Here is a 21865-nt window from a genome sequence, read left to right as displayed (position 1 = left end):
GGAACAACATGAGGGTTAGTTTTAATTTTCATTTAACATACAAAGAAGGACAGGAACGGAAAAGCGATGAGACTTACGGATGAAACGGAATGAAATATTGCTTCTCTTCGTCACATTCCATCTTTCCTTTGATGATGTCACTGATGTCCATCACTGCCAATAAGCACAGAAATACCAGACCAATTAGAGTGAGCCCACCTAATGATGTCATGCACCTTTCAGCCAATCAGAAAGCTTATCTAATGATGCCAGCTTATCAAAGAGTTAATGAAAGTTAAGAAGGATTACAAATCTTAATATTCACATTTTACAGTGACGAATTCAAATGTTTTATAGGTTTTTTTAAATGAACAACATGAGACATGTTAAGGCTAAATATGATAGCTCCTCTATACAAAATAAAGATATTTTAAAGGTATAGTTTAGTTACTAATGTATAGAAAAATTCCAGAATTTAAAACAACACAGTCTTGTTACCTGCGACACCAAACGGTCTCCGCAAACCCGTCGTACATTTCTTATGATTAGCATCTTTCAGATACATACGGCCGACACGCACAATCTGACAGATCAGATAGATTTTCTCTCTACTCAAGTCTTTATTCCCAAGATCCTACAGAGAGCGAGAAAATTAAATTAAGCCAAATTGAACCTTTCTTCTGAAAGCGTGGAGCGAATGTCATTATGAATGCATCAAATGCGCCCAAAAATCATCTAAATTATTTTATGACACCCGTTTTTGGAGCCATGAGGCACTGAGACTTGACATATTTTTCTTTTTTATCAAATTAAATATGAGATTAGAGTTTATCAGAGTTAATTGGTGTTTATATAAAAGGCCTCCTATAAATATTGACCATTGACACCTTAGTGGTAAGTGACTTACTGTAAAAACCACCTTCAGGCTGTTGAGCATTTCAATGTCTTTCGGCAAACCTTTATCACCCCAGCGCACCAAATAATTCTCACTGCAGAAAAAGACAGAGATTATAGGGTTAGTTCACTCAAAAATGAAAATTCTGTCATCGTTTGCCCACTCTCCCCTTATGGAACACAAAAAGAGATGTTAGACAGAATATTCCGTCTCAGTCACCATTCGCTTTCATTGTGTGGAAAATATGATACAATGGAAGTGAATAGTGACTGAGGCTAATTTTCGGCTTAACATCTCCTTCTGCATTCAATGGAAGAAATAAAGTCATGCAAGTTTGGAACAACACAAGGTGAGTAAACTAAGACAGAATTTTCATTTTTGTGTGAACTATCCCTTTAAGTGTAAATGGCAAACTCATCATAAGAGTACAGAATCAGAAAGAGTGGCATGGAACACATTTCTACCTGATATTAGTCTGTTTGATGGGGTCATACAGAGACATAAAGAGTTCAGAATCCTCCCTGATACGACACACGAAATTCCGCACGAACACGAAGAGGCTGTGCGTGGGGGAAGACTGGATCCGAGTGGATACTCTGGAATGGTCCATTTGAACGTTGGACTACACAGAACAGAAGAGAAGAGAAAGGAATTATTTTGAAGTATATTTTGACATTTTCATGAGACAATTTGAGCGGTGTTGAGTGGTGCCACAAAGCTAGGGTGTCGTGGCTTGTTGCCAGGGCATTGATATGTGATTGCTAAGATGTTCTGAGTGGTTTATAGCATGTTGCTATGCAGTTGCTAGGGTGTTCTGGGATGTTGCTTTCTGGTCTGAGTCAAAAGAGTCCACCCCAAATCTGTACGATATTCTGGGGCCTCATGTCTAAAACTCTGCGTATATTTCATCCTAAAAGTGTGCGTAAGCACAAAAGTCAAATTTTGCATACTTACATACAAAATTCTGATTTATAAAACCATACGTACGCCAGAACTTGTGCACAGTTCCCTTTATAAATCCCAGCTTGTGGAAGATTGTGCATACAAGCATGTGATTTATTACCCACCCATCTCCTCCCCAAAATAACCACATATGGAGTGTACAACGCCTGTTTTTACTATGCACAAACTCAGTTACCATATGCATATCGCAATCCAGACACGAGACTACCACGTTTAACTGGTACGAGAAACTGTGAACATACAGTAGGAAATAATACAGACTGTGACCATAAGTTAGATGCTGGAGATACATTACTTAATAAGATATTAACTTGTTTTCAGAGAATATGTCTTGAATATTCCTTAGCTTATTATTTTTATTGTTGCAGGCATAAATATAACTTATGCAATTTTGCTTCTCAGAAAATGTGTTAAATCATTTTCAGAGTGTTTTTATAGAGAAGTTAAATATTTAATACTGAAAAAAAAAAAATATATATATATATATATATATATATTAAAATGATTTGTGCCATGTTAAACAATTGTCTGTTACTATCGGATTGCTAAAAGAGCTTTTTAAAAATAAAATGTGCAAGCTTACATTTTGTTTTATATTCGACTTTTTATAAGACTACAAACGTGGTTTTCATAACGATTACTTCTGATTCAAGTGCTTAACTACATAATTTTTTATTCTAAATGTGTTGTATTAAATGAAAAGCAAAGTTTATATTCATTCTGTTCAGTTCATGACTTTTTCACAATTCACACACAGCAATAAAAGAGTGCATAATTACGGGGTAGAGTTTGCGTGGTGGTGCGCACATTTTCGAGAAGGGTATAGCTGCAAGCATTGCTCAAAAACGGGCGGTTGCTCCAAACCACCATAGTAGATATAGGGAGCCCCTTACCTAACCCTTTCCCTAACCTTAACCGTTAGTGGAAGTGACACCCCCTTTTGGAGTTGGTGAAACCCACTTTTGGAGTAACCACGCCCCCTTTCGGAGTAACTCTGCCCTCTTTTGGAGATTCGGCCCCCGTTTGGAGGTCTCCAGCCTGCAGTTATTCCTACTTGACATTTTCACATCAAGTTTACTTTTATAAATCCTATCATGAGCGTGAGAACCAGCGTGTGCAACATTTATACATAATTAATAATTGTATTTATTTATCACACATTATACATATCCACTAAAATTCTTTTTTTTCACATATGCCAGCTAAGCTGGGGTCAGAGTGCAGGGTCAGCCATGATACAGCACCCCTGGAGCAGATGGGGTCAAGGGCCTTGCTCAAGGGCCCAACGGTGGCATCTTGGCAGTGTTGGGGCTTGAACCCCTGACCATCTAGTCAGTAACCCAGTGCCTTAACCACCAAGCGACCACTGCCCCCAAACATGAGGCCCCTGGTCTCTAGATATGACTCGGATCCCTCCTTCAATATAAGTCTGTGGGATTTTTCCACCTGTTTTATTGTCCACCAGTCAAAAATCATAACAATACACCTCTCCTCAACAAGCTGCACAATTTGAGGTATCATTCATTTCAAGGATTAGGCATTTGTTCAAATCCCTAACCCTAATTATGAGCAATAGTAATAGTGATGCTTGCTTTAGCAAACGCGACTAATTAGCCAATTAAAACAAAGCTCATTAAGTTATTTCAGTGGAGTTAAAAGAGGATATTTACTCTACATGTATTATGAGGTCAGAAATAGAGCAGAATTCCACAGAGGAACGGAAGAGTCCCGGGAGCTAATTGCTTTAGTTTGTTCAGTCATGCTGGGCATCTAAAAAACTTTAAGTGAAATGACCATCTCTCGCTCTCTAATGCACTCTAAAACATGTGAGATGCACTCTAAAACCCCCCTCTGTGGTTTCATTCTCAGGGTTAGTTTTGTAAACCATTAAATGAAAGTGAAATAAAAACCTGTTCCTCTTTAATTCTTTCTGTGATCTTGACCGTAGCGTCCTCGTGTGCTCTGAATATACTGATTACACTGGCTCGCTCGGGGTCTAGAATATTCCCATTAAAATCCCGAACTACCACATCCAACTCCAAGATCCTACAGAGAGAGAAATAGACCACAGATAACATGGGTTAATTTGATAAAATTTTAAAGGAATCGTTCACCCAAAAATTTTATCTCTGTCATCATTTACTCACCCTCATGTTGTTTTTTTCTTCCGTGAAACACAAAAGAAGATCTGTGCTGCTTTTTACATATAACAAAAGTGGATTGTGATTCATGTCATACTCCAAAACGGACAAAAAGTACCATAAAAGTATCATACTATAAAAGTGCCACAAATTGCAAGTCTCCGTAAATCAATATTTAATCTTACCCTCCACCGAAACTCACAAATCTCACTTACGTTTGTGTTCAGTTCAGAAATTGTCCATTTAGAAGCACTGTACCAGTTTTGACGTCATTAACGGTAAATGCCATTGGCTCTTGCATGCCACATGACCTATCACAACACATTTGTATGTTTTCAACTGAACACCAAAAAATTGCTGCCAGCTACCAATGAGGGGAATATATTAGTAAACTTAAACAACTTAAATTTCAGTCTGTTCTTCACATAAAGCTTTCATATTACTTCAGAACATTTGTAACATAGTGCATATGGTTTATATAGCAAGTCAGATGGACTTCTTTCATGGTGCTTTTTTCGTCTCTTTTGAATTAGGAAGTATACAGTAAATCACCATCCACTTTCATTTTACAGATAAGAGCAACTTGGACATCCTGCCAAACATATCTTTTTGTGTTTCACAGAAGAAAGAAATATAATAGGAGGTTTGGAATGAAATGAGAGTGAGAAAATGACAGAATGTTAAATTCTAGGTACATGGTACAGCAATGGTATCTGATGGTAATACCATGGTACTATATGATTACCGCATTCATAAAGCAAGGTATTTACATGGAACACCAAAGTACATCAAAGAATACCCTAAAAATATTACCAAAGCAACATGTTATAGCCATGGAACTGTCAAAAAATTGTACTAATTCAAGACTCCAAAAATACAGACACCCTGGTTGACAAACAGATATGGACACAAATGGAGAAATGAAAAAGTTACTTATTTCCATAGTCGATCTTTGACGTGACTTTCTGTTTGAGCTCCTTAAACTCGTCGCTCGGCAACGTGCCAGACAGGAGCTGTGAGCGCCACTCCATTAGATCCCACATCAGCCTCTGGACCAGAATGAAACGCTCCTTTTTTCTTGCCTGCTAAAGCAGGAAGACAAGTACTGTTTGGCCAGAAGTTAAGGATGTGCACACTTATTGGGCAAGAGAGAACCTGAATGACATATAAACAAGCTTGGAATGGAATAACAGACTAGAGTACTGCATACTATGTTTTTAATATAATTCAGTAATATGCTACTGTACATTGTCACATGTACTGTAATTTACACATGTAAATCATTATTTACCTGTCCAGTAATCATCTCGGAATTGAATACGGTTATTTTTATATTTTATATTCTTTCATTTTGACAGTCTGAACAGAAACAGAGATGTTAAAAATCACTCTTTATATAATTTCTGGATTATTCATCACACTGGAAATGGAAGGTCAAGTCGAGAGCATTGTATAGTGGGATACAGTATCTTACACAGTGTGCTCTGGTTGTATACTGCAATTTAGGCAAATGTAGTAAGTCATCCAAGTATTCCATGCAAACAGGATAATGTGTATACAATCTGCAAAAAAGTACGAGTAGTATGATAGCTTGTTAGTTCTAACATATTCAAAGGTCAAATCCTTACCACAAAAAGTTGTTTCCAGATGCTGACCCATTCCCTCAATGTTGTGGTGACCTCCTTCACCAGGGGCATCTCAGCAGAGGTTATGACCTCTTCATCTCTACAGTGAGAGAAAAAGAGAGAGTGAAGTCAGTCGCACACTGGACAAGAAGTGCCACGCCGCTGCTAGGGCATGGCACAGGTATCAAACACAGGGCATGTCAATGCGGTTCAGGTGGCAGACAGTACACACAAATGCTACCAAGGTTTTTCCCTTTTTCAACACTGAACAATGCTAGAGAAAATAATTTATGTCCTTTGATAGATGTCTAAATGTCCAGATAGATAGATGTCTAGATAGACGTCTAAATGTCTAGAATGATATGTAGATAGATATATGTCTAGATAGATGTCTAGGAAAGATAGATGTCTAAATGTCTAGACAGACATTTAGAAAAGATAGAGGTCAAAATATCTAGATAGATGTCTAGAAAAGATGTATGTCAAAATGTCTAGATAGATGTCAAGGAAGATAGATATCTAAATGGCTAGATATATTTCTAGAAAAGATAGAGGTCAAAATGTCTAGAGAGGTGTCTAGAAAATATAGATGTAAAATGTATAGATAGACGTCTCTGTCTAGATAGATGTCTAGAAAAGATAGATTTCTAAATGTGTAGATAGACATCTCTATGTCTAGACATACTGTATGTTGAGATAAGATACAGTAGATGTCTAAATGTCTAAATAGACTTCTCTATGTCTAGATAGATGTCGAGATAAAATAGATGTCTAAATGTCTAGATAGACGTCTCTATGTCTAGATAGATGTCTAGAAAAGAGAGATGTCTAAATGTCTAGATAGATGTCTAGAAAATATATACTATATGTCTAAATGTCAAGAAAATAGAGATGTCTAAATGTCTAGATAGACTTCTCTATGTCTACATAGATATCTAGAAAAGAAAGATGTCTAAATGTCTAGATAGACGTCTCTATGTCTAGATAGATGTCTAGAAAAGAGAGGTGTCTAAATGTCTTGATAGATGTCTAAATGTCTAGATAGATGTCTAGAAAATATATACTGTATGTCCAAATGTCTAGATTGATGTCTAGAAAAGAGAGATGTCTAAATATCTAGACAGACTTCTCTGTGTCTAGATAGATGTCGAGATAAGATAGAGGTCAAAATGTCTAGATAGATGTCTAGAAAAAAGATGTACAGTATGTCAAAATGTCTAGATATATGTCAAGAAAGATAGATGTCTAAATGGCTAGATATATTTCTAGAAAGATAGAGGTCAAAATGTCTAGATACAGGTCTAGGAAATATAGATGTAAAAATTTATTTAGATAGACGTCTAGAAAAGAAAGATGACTAAATGTCTAGATAGACTTCTCTATGTCTACACAGATGTCTAGAAAAGAGACGTCTCTATGTCTAGGTAGATGTGTAGGAAAGATAGATGTCTAAATGACTAGACAGATGTCTACAAAAGAGAGATGTCTCTGTCTAGATAGATGTCTAGAAAAGATAGATTGCTAAATGTCTAGATAGACTTCTCTATGTCTAGACATATTTGGAGATAAGATATAGTAGATGTCTAAATGTCTAGATAGACGACTCTATGTCTAGACAGATGTCAAGATAAAATAGATGTCTGAATGTCTAGATAGATGTCTAGAAAAGAGATGTCTAAATGTCTCAATAGATGTCTAGAAATATACTGCTCTGCGCAGTATATATATAATGCATATATATATATATATATAATGTGTATATATATATAATGCGCTTTGACCCCAGCTTGGCTGGGATATGCAAATTTAGGGGCAGTGGTGGCTCAGCAGTTAAGGCTCTGGGTTACTGATCAGAAGGTCAGGGGTTCAAGCCCCAGCACTGCCAAGATGCCACTGTTGGGACCTTGACCCTATCTGCTCCAGGGGCACTGTAACATGCCTGACCCTGCACTCTGACCCCAGCTTAGCTGGGATATGTGGAAAAAAAAAAAGATTTTTACTGTGTATGTGCAAATGTATAATGTGTGATAAATAAATAAAATTAAAGGATTAAATTAAATGTCTAGATAGATGTCAAGATATGATAGATGTCTAAATGTCTAGAAAAGAGAGATGTCTAAATGCCTAGATAGACTTTTCTAAGTCTACATAGATGTCGAGATAAGATAGATGTCTAAATGTCTAGATAGATGTCTAGAAAATGTATACTGTATGTCTAAATGTCTAGATTGATGTCTAGAAAAGAGAGATGTCTAAATGCCTAGATAGACTTTTCTAAGTCTACATAGATGTCGAGATAAGGTAGATGTCTAAATGTCTAGATAGATGTCTAGAAAATATATACTGTATGTCTAAATGTCTAGATTGATGTCTAGAAAAGAGAGATGTCTAAATGCCGAGATAGACTTTTCTAAGTCTACATAGATGTCGAGATAAGATAGAGGTCAAAATGTCTAGATAGATGTCTAAATAAATAGATAGTTGTATAAATTTCTAGATAGATGTCTAGAAAATATAGATGTCTAAATGTCTAGATAGATATCGAGATAAGATAGATGTCTAAATGTCTAGATAGATGTTGAGATAAGATAGATTTGTAAATGTCTAGATAGATGTCGAGATAAGATAGATTTGTAAATGTCTAGATAGACGTCTCTATGTCTATGTAATAAAATTATTTTTATCGCCTACTTTCCTTTGGCGGTAACAGCCCGATCTAAATTGCGCCAGGCAATTTTTGTGAATGAAGCGCAATCTACAATGAGCCTAATTTACATAGAAAGCAGGCGTGTTTGCGTGGAAATGAATGACAATGACTTTATTTAAATATTCAGTGCTGACTGCGCCTGCTAAAATGGATTGTGGGTGGTTAGTGAATAAGACGCAGGCTTTTGCGCTAAAATACCGCACGTGAAAGTGGTGCACCTGTTAGTGAATCTGCCCCTCTATGTCAAGATTCATGTTGAGATAAAATAGATGTCTAAATGTCTAGAATAGATAGATGTCTCTGTCTAGATCGAAATCTAGGAAATATAGATGTCTAATTGTCTAGACATGTCTAGAAAAGACAGACGTCTCTATGTCTAGATAGATATTTAAATATTCTGACAGATAGATAGATAGATAAATAGATCAGACAGATGGATAGACAGAACAGACTGAAGGACTGAAAGATACTCACCCTCTTTTCTCAATGATGACTTCCTTTAGCTCTATAAAACTGGCAGGAAATGCCCCCTTAGACAAACACAGATTGAAATAATCAGAGAGGTACTAGAGGAAGTTCAGGTTAGATATTCAGGATCAAAACAATCTGCTTGTGCAAACACTATGAAATAAACATGTTTTGCCTACAATTCTCTCTTTGTTCTTGGTCAGGAATCCTTTATACCATCCTGGAACAATAACAGTCCTCTTTAGATATAATGCAGTTTATTAGATTTTCTGTTATTAAGCTATTGTCATTACAAGGCCCCTCAGTATTCCCGCATGCCTCACCTTCACATGACTCCTGTATGTGCACCGTGTCCCCGATAGCCAGAGACAACTGCTCGTCTGCTTTTGCTGTGAAATTCCACTTAACTTCAGAGAAACGGAGAGGGAGAAATAGACAGGGAAAATCTAAATAACATTAAAATGTAGTTTAATCCATTTGTTATTTTGCTCTGATCCAAAATCAATGTGGATTCCATAGCTCAGAACGTTTGGTCTTGACATTTAATTACAAACTTTGATATCTTGGCAAAATTGAGCACAGTTTGAGACATTGTTGAGATCTCTTCTGAAACAATAGAGGAAGCTTATGCAAAATTACTAGAGTAAGAGCAACATGCTTGAGCAAAAATTTATATTTGCTTTCCATTTTGTCTAACTGCTTTCTAGGAGAAAGAGTTGAGATAATAAAGAGATCTCATTTGTGTTTTTTCTTTCCTAAGGGAGTTTTTTCTTTTCCTTAACTACAAGCAGCAGTATAGTGATGCTTGCTAGCTAATGACATTAAAAAGATATATATACCACATCTACAGAGGTGGGAAGCACCACATTACAAGTGCAAACGCTCTCTCTCACACACACACACACTTTATTTCTGCAACTACCATTATGTTCATTGGCTTACTTCCTCCAAGAGTGACTTCCTGTGAAACACCATACACATACAAAGCGAGACACAGAGCCATCAGTTTTGCCCCATCAGAATATATATTTATACAATAAATAAAACTAAATAAGCAATGTTTCACAATACTGTGATAAAAACAAAAACATGCTTTGCAGTTCACTAGTGCACTAGACAGAAACCTGCTGACTACACCGTATATCACAGAGGTAATACAAATGCGCTATGTTAGCATAATTCTTCTTAGAATTAAATATTGTAATTATATACACTGGCAGCCAAAAGTTTGGAATAATGTACAGGTTTTGCTGTTTCAGAAGGAATTTTTTTTCTCTCCCCTTTTACTTCCCAATTTGGAATACCCAATTCCCAGTGCACTCTAAGTCCTCATGGTGGTGTAGTGACTCGCCTCAGTCCGGGTGGCAGAGGATGAATCTTAGTTGCCTCTCACATGGCTTGTTGAGCGCATTACCGTGGAGACATAGCGTGTGTGGAGGCTTCACGGTATTCTCTGCAGCATCCACGCACAACTCACCACACGCCCCACAGAGAGCGAGAACCACATTATAGCAACCACGAGGAGGTTACCCCATGTGACTCTACCCTCCACTAGCAACAGGGCCTGCTTAGGAGACCTGGCTTGAGTCACTCAGCACACCCTGGATTTGAACTCACAACTCCAGGGGTGGTAGTCAGCGTCTTTACGTGCTGAGCTACCCAGGCCCCATAGGGGATTGGTACTTTAATTCACCAAAGTGGCATTCTACTGATCACAAGGTATAGTCAGAACAATACTGATGTAAAAAAAAGCACCATCACTATTTGAAAAAAGTATTTTTTGATCAAATCTAGACAGGCCCCATTTCCAGCATAAAAAAAAAAAATAAATCACTTGCCTTTATTTCAAACACTGCTGAAAGCTATTTGGTTCGTTAAATGAAGCTTAACATTGTCTTTGTGTTTGTTTTTGAGTTGCCACAGTATGCAATAGACTGGCATGTCTTAAGGTCAATATTAGGTCAAAAATGGCAAAAAAGAAACCGCTTTCTCTAGAAACTCATCAGTCAATCATTGTTTTGAGGAATGAAGGCTATACAATGCTTGAAATTGCCAAAAAAGTGAAGATTTCATACAAAGGTGTACACTACAGTCTTCAAAGACAAAGAACAACTGACTCTAACAAGGACAGAAAGAGATGTGGAAGACCAGATGTACAACTAAACAAGAGGATAAGTACATCAGAGTCTCTAGTTTGAGAAATAGACTCCTCACATGTCCTCAGCTGACAACTTCATTGAATTCTACCCGCTCAACACCAGATATGTATATATATATATATATATATATATATATATATATATATATATATATAAAAATATTTATTTCGCTTTTTTACTTTTCTTTCATGAAAATTAAGCACCCCCCATCCATTCTTATTGTGTGTGTGTGTGTGTGTGTGTGTGATATATATATATATATATATATATATATATATATATATATATATATATATATATATACTGATATATTATTTAAATTGTAAAGTATTTATAATATAGTATTATTTTTGTTGTGCATTTATGGTTGTTTAAATATAATAATAATAATAATAATAATAATAATTGCATAACAGTAATTTACAGCAAAAAAAAATGCATTACAGTGATGAGTTAATAAAATCACCATTAATAATAATGGAAATATAGGCTATGAAAAACAATGTGCTTAACAGTCATTAAAATAAGCTTAATTTTCTTTATGCAAAATATATTATTGTTTTTCCATTTTGAAATGTGGCTAGACATGTTTTGTGTCATTTGCCCCATTATCATGAAATGCATCTCAGCCAAGTGACAATAAAGCTTTCACTTAAGTTTGGATGTTGACTGTATGAATATCACTGCTGCACTCATGTTATAAAATGCCATGTAAACCTAATCAAGCTACTGTATATCCCTCCAGTGGCACCACAGAGATTAATTCTACTAGTACTGGGTTTGAGTCCACTCAGACGAGCCCGAGTCAAGTCTGAGTCTTTAAACAATCGAGTCCGAGTCGAGTCCGAGTCCAAAAGGGGCCGAGTCAGACTCAAGACCGAGTCCATAACAGGCCGAGTCCGAGTCCAAAAGGGGCCGAGTCAGACTCAAGACCGAGTCCATAACAGGCCTAGTCTGTGTCGAGTCTGAGTCCAAAAGGGGCCGAGTCAGACTCAAGACCGAGTCCATAACAGGCCAAGTCCGTGTCGAGTCTGAGTCCAAAAGGGGCCGAGTCAGACTCAAGACCGAGTCCATAACAGGCCGAGTCCGAGTCGAGTCTGACTCCAAAAGGGGCCGAGTCAGACTCAAGACCGAGTCCATAACAGGCCGAGTCTGAGTCGAGTCTGAGTCCAAAAGGGGCCGAGTCAGACTCAAGACCGAGTCCATAACAGGCCTAGTCTGTGTCGAGTCTGAGTCCAAAAGGGGCCGAGTCAGACTCAAGACCGAGTCCATAACAGGCCGAGTCCGAGTCGAGTCCGAGTCTGAATGAATCTGTTCATGAATCTGAATTCAAATTGTAACCGTAAACTCAACAGCAATATTTTACACTTATTTTAAACTTCACAACTAAGAAAAACTATTTGTCAATATAAATGCAAAAAACAAATGATTAGTTTCCTGCTGAACAAACTTCAAATTGGTTTCAGAATGAAAGCATATGCTTTAGGTGTATGTAGACAAAACTGTCCTTCAACACACTTCTTATTGCGTTCTGTTGCCCATAAATTTAAACAGAAAATAAAAACAGAAAAGATCAGATACCATTAAAAATGTATTTTTATTCTACTTCCCTAAAGTTAAGATCAATTATTTTTATGACAAACTCTCCTTGAGCTGATGTGTTGTTCTTTTCACAATATATTTAGTATGGATAATAGGTGAATAGAGACTTCTCCCCTCGCTTTACAGGTAAAACACAGAGGTTGCACTACAAATATGTAACGGACTGAGTTGTACAATTTCCATGGTCTATTTCATCCGTCATAATAGTTTAAATATCCCTAATATGTAGCATATTTGAATTTGTCTCGATATAGTCAACATTTTCAGTTAGAAATGACTTTGCATAGTAAGCGTGAGTCTGATTAAACATTTGTTCTATTTAATAATTTGCAGAGCTGGGGAACGTACTTTTTAAAGTGTACTTACGTAATTTATATTTCTGGATGAGAGCAGCAGAGCATGTCTGGCAAATGCCGATCTCTTTCCTGCTCACACATACAGCATGGCTGTGCGGGAGAGAGAGTTAAAAAAGTACTTTGAAAGAGTGCACGCTGCCACTCTCAGCCAGAATAATCACACGTAAGGACATATACGCATGAAAACTGATGTGCAGTATCAAATACACAGAATGTATGATAGTATTAACTGTAGAGAGCACATCATTATGAAGACAAAGACAAATCCCGGTCATTTAGAGGCAATTTCGAAATCCCGGCTGGATGCTTTTTTCAGGACTGAAAAAGAGGATGTATGGTCACCCTATGTTACATTATTTTATTTATTTATTTATTTTTCATTGCATCACAAATGTCATGGACTCGGCCGGACTCCAAGTCCAAGTCCATTAAAATTGGACTCGTGACTCGGACCCGAGTCCGAACTCGAGTACCCCAACTCTAAATTCTACACAAAAATAAAAGTAGTTCTGAAGTGAAAGCTAATTCTAAGTTGCACTTTGTAATTCGGTTAAAGTTAGGGGTTTGGATATTCTCAATCTTGACCCTGTTTTCATTCCCTTCTGCAGAGGTAAAGAGGTTTGCACCATGACGCTCCATCATAATGGCATTTATCTGAATATTGCACAATTTCAAAGTGCAACAAGCACTAAGTGATAAAACTCTGAAATCTTTTTAGGCCACTAACTCTCGGGCCGTTTGATTGATCCGTCTGTGCCCACATCCTGAGATATAGGAACTGAATGGAGCCATCATAGACGCCCGCTGTGAGGGCCATACACAAATAAACACACAAATATACACATCACTGAAAAACATTTCTTAACCAGTGATGCACATGCCCAAACATCCAAAAGAAAAGCAAAACTCACCAACTCCATATCTTTCAGAGCTAGTTCTAGTCCAGGGAGCCATGACTGAACTAAAAATATTTTCTGTATGATTTGCTCCCCTCTCTGTCTTCTTTCTCTTTCTAATTTATCTGGGTGAGATAGTGAAAAAGAACTAAAATAAATCACTCCTCCTTCTCTCTGTCTGTCTGCTCTTCCTCTTCCTCTTTTGCACTCACTTTTGGCCACAACATTTAAATATCAGACAAACGTAATGCAACAGAACCTTCAATGTGTCTGCATGCCATTATGAGTAAAGCTCACATTTCAATGGCTTTTATTGATTAAAAGAGTAATTTCATACTTTTTTATTATTTAATTTTACCTGGCATCCGCTTATTATGCTTGTAAAGTTTTATTTGTGGCCAAAACCGATATATTGTATTTTCCACCCTCTCTCCAAGTCTAAGACTTGAGAAGCAGCACAAGATTTTGACATCATTTATGAATCTGTATGGAGGTAGGCATCAGGTTTACGCAAAAAGATCATGATTCCCAAGTTGTTTGGTTTATGCAACGAAGAGACTGAATACATGCAGTTTTCAAAAAAAAAAAACAACAAAAAAAAAAACACAAACACAAACACAAACACATATGGTGCACATATATACAAGCTTAATCACTAATAGGGACAGTGGTGGCTCAGCAGTTAAGGCTAAGGGTTACTGATCAGAAGGTTGGGGGTTCAACCCCCAGCACTGCCATGATACCACTGTTGGGCCCTTGAGCAAGGCCCTTGACCCTATCTGCTCCAGGGGTGCCGTATCATGGCTGACCCTGCACTCTGACCCCAGCTTAGCTGGGATATGTGAAAAAAAGAATGTCAGTGTATATGTGCAAATGTGTGTTAAATAAAATTAATTATAACCAATATTATTTTGCAATGCAATACCACCTGCAGCCAATAGAGGCCAGTGAATACACAGCAAACAAGTTTCTTTTTGTCTTTTTTTAAACTGAGAGATGATTAGCATTTAATCAGAGGGCTTTCTCAAAACATCTAATCCCAAACTTCAGTGAGTAACACATCCTGCACTATTTGTTTTATGGAAATTATTAAAACCTCAAATTACACAGTTTGTTGAGAGGTGTGCTATTCCTTTTCTAAAGGATCAGATGATAAAACAGGTGGGAAAAATCACATAGACTTACATTAAAGGAGAGACCCAAACCATATGTAAAGATGTTAAGCATCCACCTAACGACCATCCAGAACACCCTAGCAACCACCTTCAATTTGCCCTGGCAACCACTCAGAACTCCCTCGCATCATGACGGAGAATTTTGCAGTCAGGCACCACTTGTTTTTAGAAGCTATATTTTTAGAAAATGTAAAAAGAACAATGTTTTGCATTCAAAACCAGCAAGTCCATACTATATAGCATTTTTTCTGACATATGGGTCTACTAATGTGCATCCACATTTACACATTTGAAAGCTACAGCTGCGATGCAACAAATAAAAAAATTAATAGCTCAAAGAAAGTTCAACACTTATTTTTTCTAACTGTGATCTGAGAAGAAAAAAGCACAACTGCCTTTAATGTACAAAGCATCTCTTAAAAAGCTCAGCTGTTACCCTCGAGTGGATAAAAGCGACATGTTTTATTCTCCAACAGACACACACAAAGCTATAATTCACCAATTTAGTGATTGTAATCCCAAATATGCAATTAGATTAAATATATAAGATTCACTATAATGCCATTTATACATGTGAAGGTGCACTTTATAGACCTAATCACTTTAGTAAATGTTCATCTCTTTGCCATTTTATATACAGTATAACAATCATAATAATTATAATCTTTTCTGCCAAAAATAAATAAATAAATAAAATAAAAGCAAAATCCCAGTATTTTGAAGGAGGGTCATAAGCCATATCTAGGGACCATAATCTTAATGACTTGGAGGTGGGCTGTTTTGACTTGGGACAATAAGCAACCACCTAGCAACCACCTAAAACACCCTAGCAACCACCTTACTGTACACATAGACAACACACGCACACAGCATGCTTGATTCTATTGATGAGGTATTATCAGTGTATGAGCACATTCACATATATACACATTCACGCATGCAGACTGTGTATTTATCTCATTAAATCGCAGCCTTTGTGGTTTAATAATCACACTACGACATTGCAATTTTAATTTGTGCACTGAATGTTTATGCAATGACATCTGCACATCAGACGGTATCAGTTTTCGAGATCGGAGCTTTTTTATGAGTTAGAGTACAAGTGCGTGAGCGCAGTATCGGACTCATGTTAACAGAGAAGATTTCACTGACCAATGACTTTCACAACAAACCCGACCGCATGTCTTCAGAAGACTTGGAATATGATGCATGAGTCGCATGGGCCACTTTAATGATGCTTTTGGGTCCTTTTTTGAGCTTTAAACAGAGAGAGAGTGAGAGAGAGAGACAGGGGTGGGTAATGTTTATGCATCAATGTCTATTCTCCTTTATATTCAATTCATATTACTGTCCAAAGGCAAGAGAGATGGCAACAGAGAGAAAGAAACTCAAAAGAGCCTATTTCAGAGAGAAGCATTCAGCCAGATTGCTGGCTGACCGAAGTAGTGCACTGAGTTACTGAGAGAGAGAGAGTGTATTTGTGTACAGAGAGACGAGCAAGTGTACTAGTAGAGTGAAGATCGCCCAAGGTAAGTTTCGATACTACTGTACTGCTATAAATCTGACATAAAATGTTATTGCTCAAAATTTAATCAAAGATCCCACTTCATTTGCTGTTACTGAATGGCTGAATCTTAGAAGGACAGATCAATGCATTCAAAAATGAAAATAGGTTACTGTTTGCGTTCAATGTGAATTTGTTGTTGAAGATATTAGTGGACGTCTATGCATGTAAGTTGTGCATACTGAATTTAATTGTGTGTTTTAAACTTAAATCATTAGTATCCGTGGGAAGTTTTTGGTCACTGCTCTTTTTGTCAGATGGTTAGAGAATGTATACACCGTATTTAAGTAAAATGCATATAGATTAACCATCATATTTATAATAAACAAAATAAAACCATGGTATATATCACAATAACATCTGTACTTTTTTTAATGAATGGATGGATGGATGGACGGATGGATGGACAGACGGATGGATAGATATATAGACAGAGAGACAGACAGATGGATGAATGGGTGGATGGATGGATGGGGGGTGGTTGGGTTGGTATTCGAGCTCGGGTCAAGTCTCATGCCTCGAGCCCTTCACCAGGGACAGTGAGCCAAACACTCTTACACTATCCTCATTGCAGGATTACATTAACTTGCAAACTACTGAAAAAAGGTATTTGAAAAGTACCAGAAATAAATGAGGAAGGCTTGGTTAAATGTTTAAAATGTAGTTTTAATGAGACCCTCATTTAATAAAAAGAAATAAGTGAAAATCAGTTCATTTAAATAAAAATCAACAACATGAACACTCGAGAGGTCGGCATGTAGTCTCCAATACTTCCGGTACCCTAGTATTGGCCAAATTATATTGACTCACTTTCAAGCACCATCTCACATCAGACATGTTTGCATCGGCTCCACGTAGAAACCAGGAAGTAGTCGTGTCCGCATACTTTTTCACTTTAACATTACAATTTTTCTCCCTTGATGTTTAGATTTGGGGGATTCTGTTTATATACATCCTGTTTTACAGCCTGTACAGTTGAAAACAACTTGCTTCACAACTCTCTTTTGGTGCCCCTCAGTGGATATTACACCCGGGAAATGGAGCTCACACGTGCACATACGCCAAACGACACTTACTGCTTTGGCCACTGGGGGCAGTGTTTTGAATTTCGGTAAGCGTAGACCAATTTTAGCTAAACAAAAGTCAACCTACTGTTTCTGATTTCACTGTGAGATCAGTCTGAAATCAACCTCGGGACATAAAATAGCCTAAAGTTAAAGAAACATCTATAAGTTGCCAGTATTTCATGATAGGAGGTATTGCACGCACTGCAAAAATTATTTTTCTTAACAAGTAATTTTGTCTTGTATTCCAGTAAAAATATTTAATATTGTTAAAACAAGATTGATTTGCTTGACAGGAGATATTAAGGGCTCTATTTTCGTGAATGAGCAAAGCGCAGTGCTACACGCTATGACCGTGCGCAACGTCTTAATCCAATTTTCATGAGAGCGCTAATTCTAAGCGCAAGTGGGCGTGGGTGGAAGTGTATTGTATGTTAATGAAGTGGGGCAAAGTGCAATTTGCTATCTTCCTGTGAAATAGGTTGTTGCACTAAGACGTTTCAAAACCATGTCTTATCTCAGTGCATGTAATGTGACGGTACATGTGACATGCGTGCCGATTCAATCACTGTTAATACAAGCCATGTTTTGTGTATCAGTAGATGAAAATTATTAATAGTACTTACATTCTCTATAATTTCATGGAGCATGCATCCAAATTCTGACAAGAATAACATTTTCCATGCGTATAAAAAGAGCATGTCACTGTCATAAAAATCTATCATAAAGGATGGACGCAGTTTATGCACATAAGAACATAATTTTCAATTCTTCTAATTCATTGCATACAGTCCATTTACACTACCAACTTCTTATGAATGTGCTGTGTTTGTTTATATTGCTGGTGCTTGACAGGAAATTAAATATATAATAGGACCAACCTCAGTCTCATAGTAAAAACGTGACTCTATATACATTTTTGCAAAACTTGTTATACATGTCTCCAGGTACAATTCCCTGCAGTTTCCATGTGAAATGAACACTAGAGTCGCTACAACAACTGTGTGTTTAATACCCTTTCACTCAAATCATGATATACACTTATTTTACTTATTACTCAGACCTTGCTATTTTTTGATATCGACACACTTTTACTCAAACACATCTTTCGGGAAAAAATAAATAAATAAATTTGGTAACAATTTAAAAAATTGGAAGAAAAATCTCGCTGTCCTTTTCTGCATATCGCAGCACCCTTCGGCATATTGCGGTGCCGTTTTGCGGCCCTCTTCAGCCAGTCGTGGCCCGTTCAGCATAGCGCAGCAGCACGTTTCAGCTTATCATCGACTGTTCGGCCCTGTTTCGTAGCCGGCCCACCGGGAAAAGTCCAGGTTCTCCCTATGGCCATTCTGCCTCTGGTTTCAGCTCTTTTATTACAGATAAAGTCAGAGTTCTCACCCTTTTTGACCTATGAATTTCAATGTCTTTTTCTCATTTAAAATAGCCGACTCAAAAGAACAACACTGAGAAATTATAGATCATGGATTGCATTTATATATCCCTGCTGAAACAAACAAACAAACAAACAACAACAACAACAAAACAGCTTAAACCAGCCAAAGCTGACTGGCTGGTTTTAGCTGGTCAAACTGGTTTTTAGAGGGGTTTTAACACTTTTTAGCTGGTCTAAGCTGGTCAGGCTGGGAGACCAGCTTAAACCAGCTATGACCAGCCAACCAGCTTAAGCTGGTTTTAGCTGTTCTTGTCAGCAGGGATATACATTATAGACTTGTATCATATTTATTCATATTAATATGTATAATATTCCCTGATATTATTAGGTTTTCCATGACAGTGTGAACCCTGAAAAGCGTTGAATTGCTTCAGTTTTTTATAACTTTATAAGCATGTTTATTATTTAAAAAATGACAATGTTCTGAATGTATATTAGCTGGCTTGAATGATGTGAACACAGTAAAAAACAAAACATTTTCTGTGCTAAAGAGTGGAATACATTAAATATGTACATCTAATAATGTCATTCGAAATCCTAGAATCGCTCCTGAGTGCAGTGTTGCGGCTGCACCTGTTTAAAACACTTGCTGCTCATTGCAAAATCACAGATATTTAGGGGGGCTGAGATGAATTTTAGGGGGGCTGAAGCTTAGCACTAGCACTGGAAAACAAGACAAAAATACTAATTAAGAAAAATATCTTTTGCAGTGCATGCAATACCTCCTAACATGAAATGCTAGATATATTGTTTGTTAGATATTTTTACTGGAAAACAAGACAAAAATACTAATTAAGAAAATGTTTTTTTGCAGTTTAACACCCATGGACATGGCAAAAATGGCAACATCTGCCCAAACCAAAGTAGTGAAACTATTTAAAATTCTCCCCTTTCTCCACTTAATCGTGACAAAATAAAACAAATATTATTTCCACCTTTAAAAATTGTGTTTAATATATTAACCTGTATATTAAGACTATATGAAATGAGACATGAAAACATACTGCACAGTAGGAGTGACCCAGTTAAATGCTTCTCTGTTCTCTTTTAAACAGGGGAAAGTGGACAGAAAGAATGCAGTATCTCAGTATGGCCAGCAGAGGGAAACAAACATCAGTCTAACAACACCTGGCCACAACTAATAAAATAGAGGGACTGAAAAGTGGATGGATAGATGGATGGAGGAGTCACACTGGAGTATGGACGGAGAACATTTGGAATATATCCCTAAGAACTTACTAAACTTCCTGCAAAGTAACTTGCAGTGCATTCAATGTATACAGTTTATTAGCATGTATGTTTTCTCAGAATTGAACCCATGATCTTGGCATTGCTAACACCATGCATTAGGAGTTAAACTACAGAAACTCATTCACTTTTCATGACACTTTTACCTATATTGACTTGCAGTATACTCAGTGTGTACATTTTATTAGTGTGTACTGGATGTTCCGTGGGAACTGAACAAAAGCTAATCACTCGTGATTTTATTAAGCTAGTAAATACGCACACAGAATGACATCTGAGGTAGCACTGGCTGTGACGCTCTGCTGACTGTCAGTGGGAAAACTCTAGTTTGTCTGGCTGTGTATGCCACGAAACGCCTGTGCAACGTCACAAACTGCTTCATCGTGTCGCTAGCGGTTACAGACTTTCTGTTGGGTGCCCTTCTACCCTCTACCAAGTTACAGGCAATTGGCCACTGGGCACGCACTTCTGCAACATTTACGTCTCGTTGGACGTCATGCTATGCACCGCTTCCATCCACAATCTCTTCGCCATTAGCTTGGACCGCTACTGCGTGGTCACCGGCCCTCTTCACTACCCAATGCTGGTAGTTCCGCGGTGCATCGGTGCGATATTAGCGGCAGTCTGGCTAGTCTCAGTGGGCTTGTCGTTTGTGCCCATTCACTTGTGTTGGAATACAAGAGACTGGAGCATGCAAAATATACGAGAGGGCGACCCAGCACGAGACTGCCGTTTTGAGCTAAACCCGACTTACGAGTTGGTAGACACCTTTGCAACGTTTTATCTCCCCCTGTTGGCCATGTGCTGGAGTTACCACAGAGTATTTCACATCGCATGGAGACAGGCTAAACATATCAACTCTACGCGACCAGGACCAACTACATCATCGTCATCGGCAGGGGTGACAATGCTAATCCTGTGCGAACACAAAGCTACGCTGATGCTAGCAGTAGTGCTTACCACTTCTGTGGTGTGCTGGTTTCAGTATTTAAAATTTTTCACTGTGATGGGGATACAAAGTGACGAGAAACTGCCACGTACGGCGCTATCAGTGGTGTTTTGGCTAGGGTACTTTATGCTACACCCAATAGGGACTTCAGATCGGCTTACGTCAAGCTGCTTTGTGGGCGACGAAGCTGTAAAACAGGTACAAGAATACCTGTAGTGACAGTGGAGGAGGGACTAACGAGTAGACACACCCCTCCTTTGAACAGGGTGGGGCTTCGGACAAGAACTTGTGTGCTGCTACAAGAGATAGAAAACAGGATAACAGTAGATTGCAATGCAACATCTGGCACTACGGTTACCATTGTAGTCAATGGTAATAATAGGTATTACAAAAACAAGATTGCTGAACATTCATTATAGAGAATAAAGGGATAGTTCACCCAAAAATGAAAATTCTGTCATTGACAGCACTCACCCACATGTCGTTCCAAACCCACATGCTGTTATTTTTCTGCAAAACACAAAAGCAGAAATTCTGAATAATCTTCATGCAGCTCTCTTCAAAACAGCAGTTCATAGTGACCACACCTGTCAAGCTCAACATAAAAAACACTATGAAAGT

At 37.6% G+C, this 21865-nt stretch overlaps 1 protein-coding gene and 1 pseudogene across 2 annotated transcripts in view; one reads left to right on the top strand and one right to left on the bottom strand.

Annotated features, from left to right (window-relative positions):
* Positions 1-13911, bottom strand: part of LOC127418064 (dedicator of cytokinesis protein 2-like) — a 161177-nt gene extending 147266 nt beyond the window's left edge. Inside the window, exons 1-11 of one of the 2 annotated variants that reach the window (XM_051658421.1) lie at positions 13807-13911; positions 9102-9185; positions 8958-8998; positions 8785-8840; positions 5607-5703; positions 4912-5060; positions 3748-3883; positions 1339-1496; positions 887-968; positions 478-613; positions 78-153 (exon numbers count right to left, since the gene is read on the bottom strand). In XM_051658421.1, the coding sequence (XP_051514381.1) occupies positions 78-153; positions 478-613; positions 887-968; positions 1339-1496; positions 3748-3883; positions 4912-5060; positions 5607-5703; positions 8785-8840; positions 8958-8998; positions 9102-9185; positions 13807-13849 (1058 nt within the window). In that variant the 5' untranslated portion in view covers positions 13850-13911. Of the gene's footprint in view, positions 1-77; positions 154-477; positions 614-886; positions 969-1338; positions 1497-3747; positions 3884-4911; positions 5064-5606; positions 5704-8784; positions 8841-8957; positions 8999-9101; positions 9186-13806 lie in introns of both variants that reach the window. The other variant, XM_051658420.1, reaches the window with a different exon arrangement.
* Positions 13912-20562: 6651 nt separating this feature from the next.
* Positions 20563-21663, top strand: LOC127417848 (histamine H2 receptor-like; annotated as a pseudogene).
* The last annotated feature ends 202 nt before the right edge of the window (positions 21664-21865 follow it).

The sequence above is a fragment of the Myxocyprinus asiaticus genome, chromosome 27, assembly GCF_019703515.2.
Source record: "Myxocyprinus asiaticus isolate MX2 ecotype Aquarium Trade chromosome 27, UBuf_Myxa_2, whole genome shotgun sequence".
In the NCBI taxonomy this organism is placed as follows: domain Eukaryota; kingdom Metazoa; phylum Chordata; class Actinopteri; order Cypriniformes; family Catostomidae; genus Myxocyprinus; species Myxocyprinus asiaticus.
This window is presented reverse-complemented; position numbering and strand designations above follow the sequence as displayed.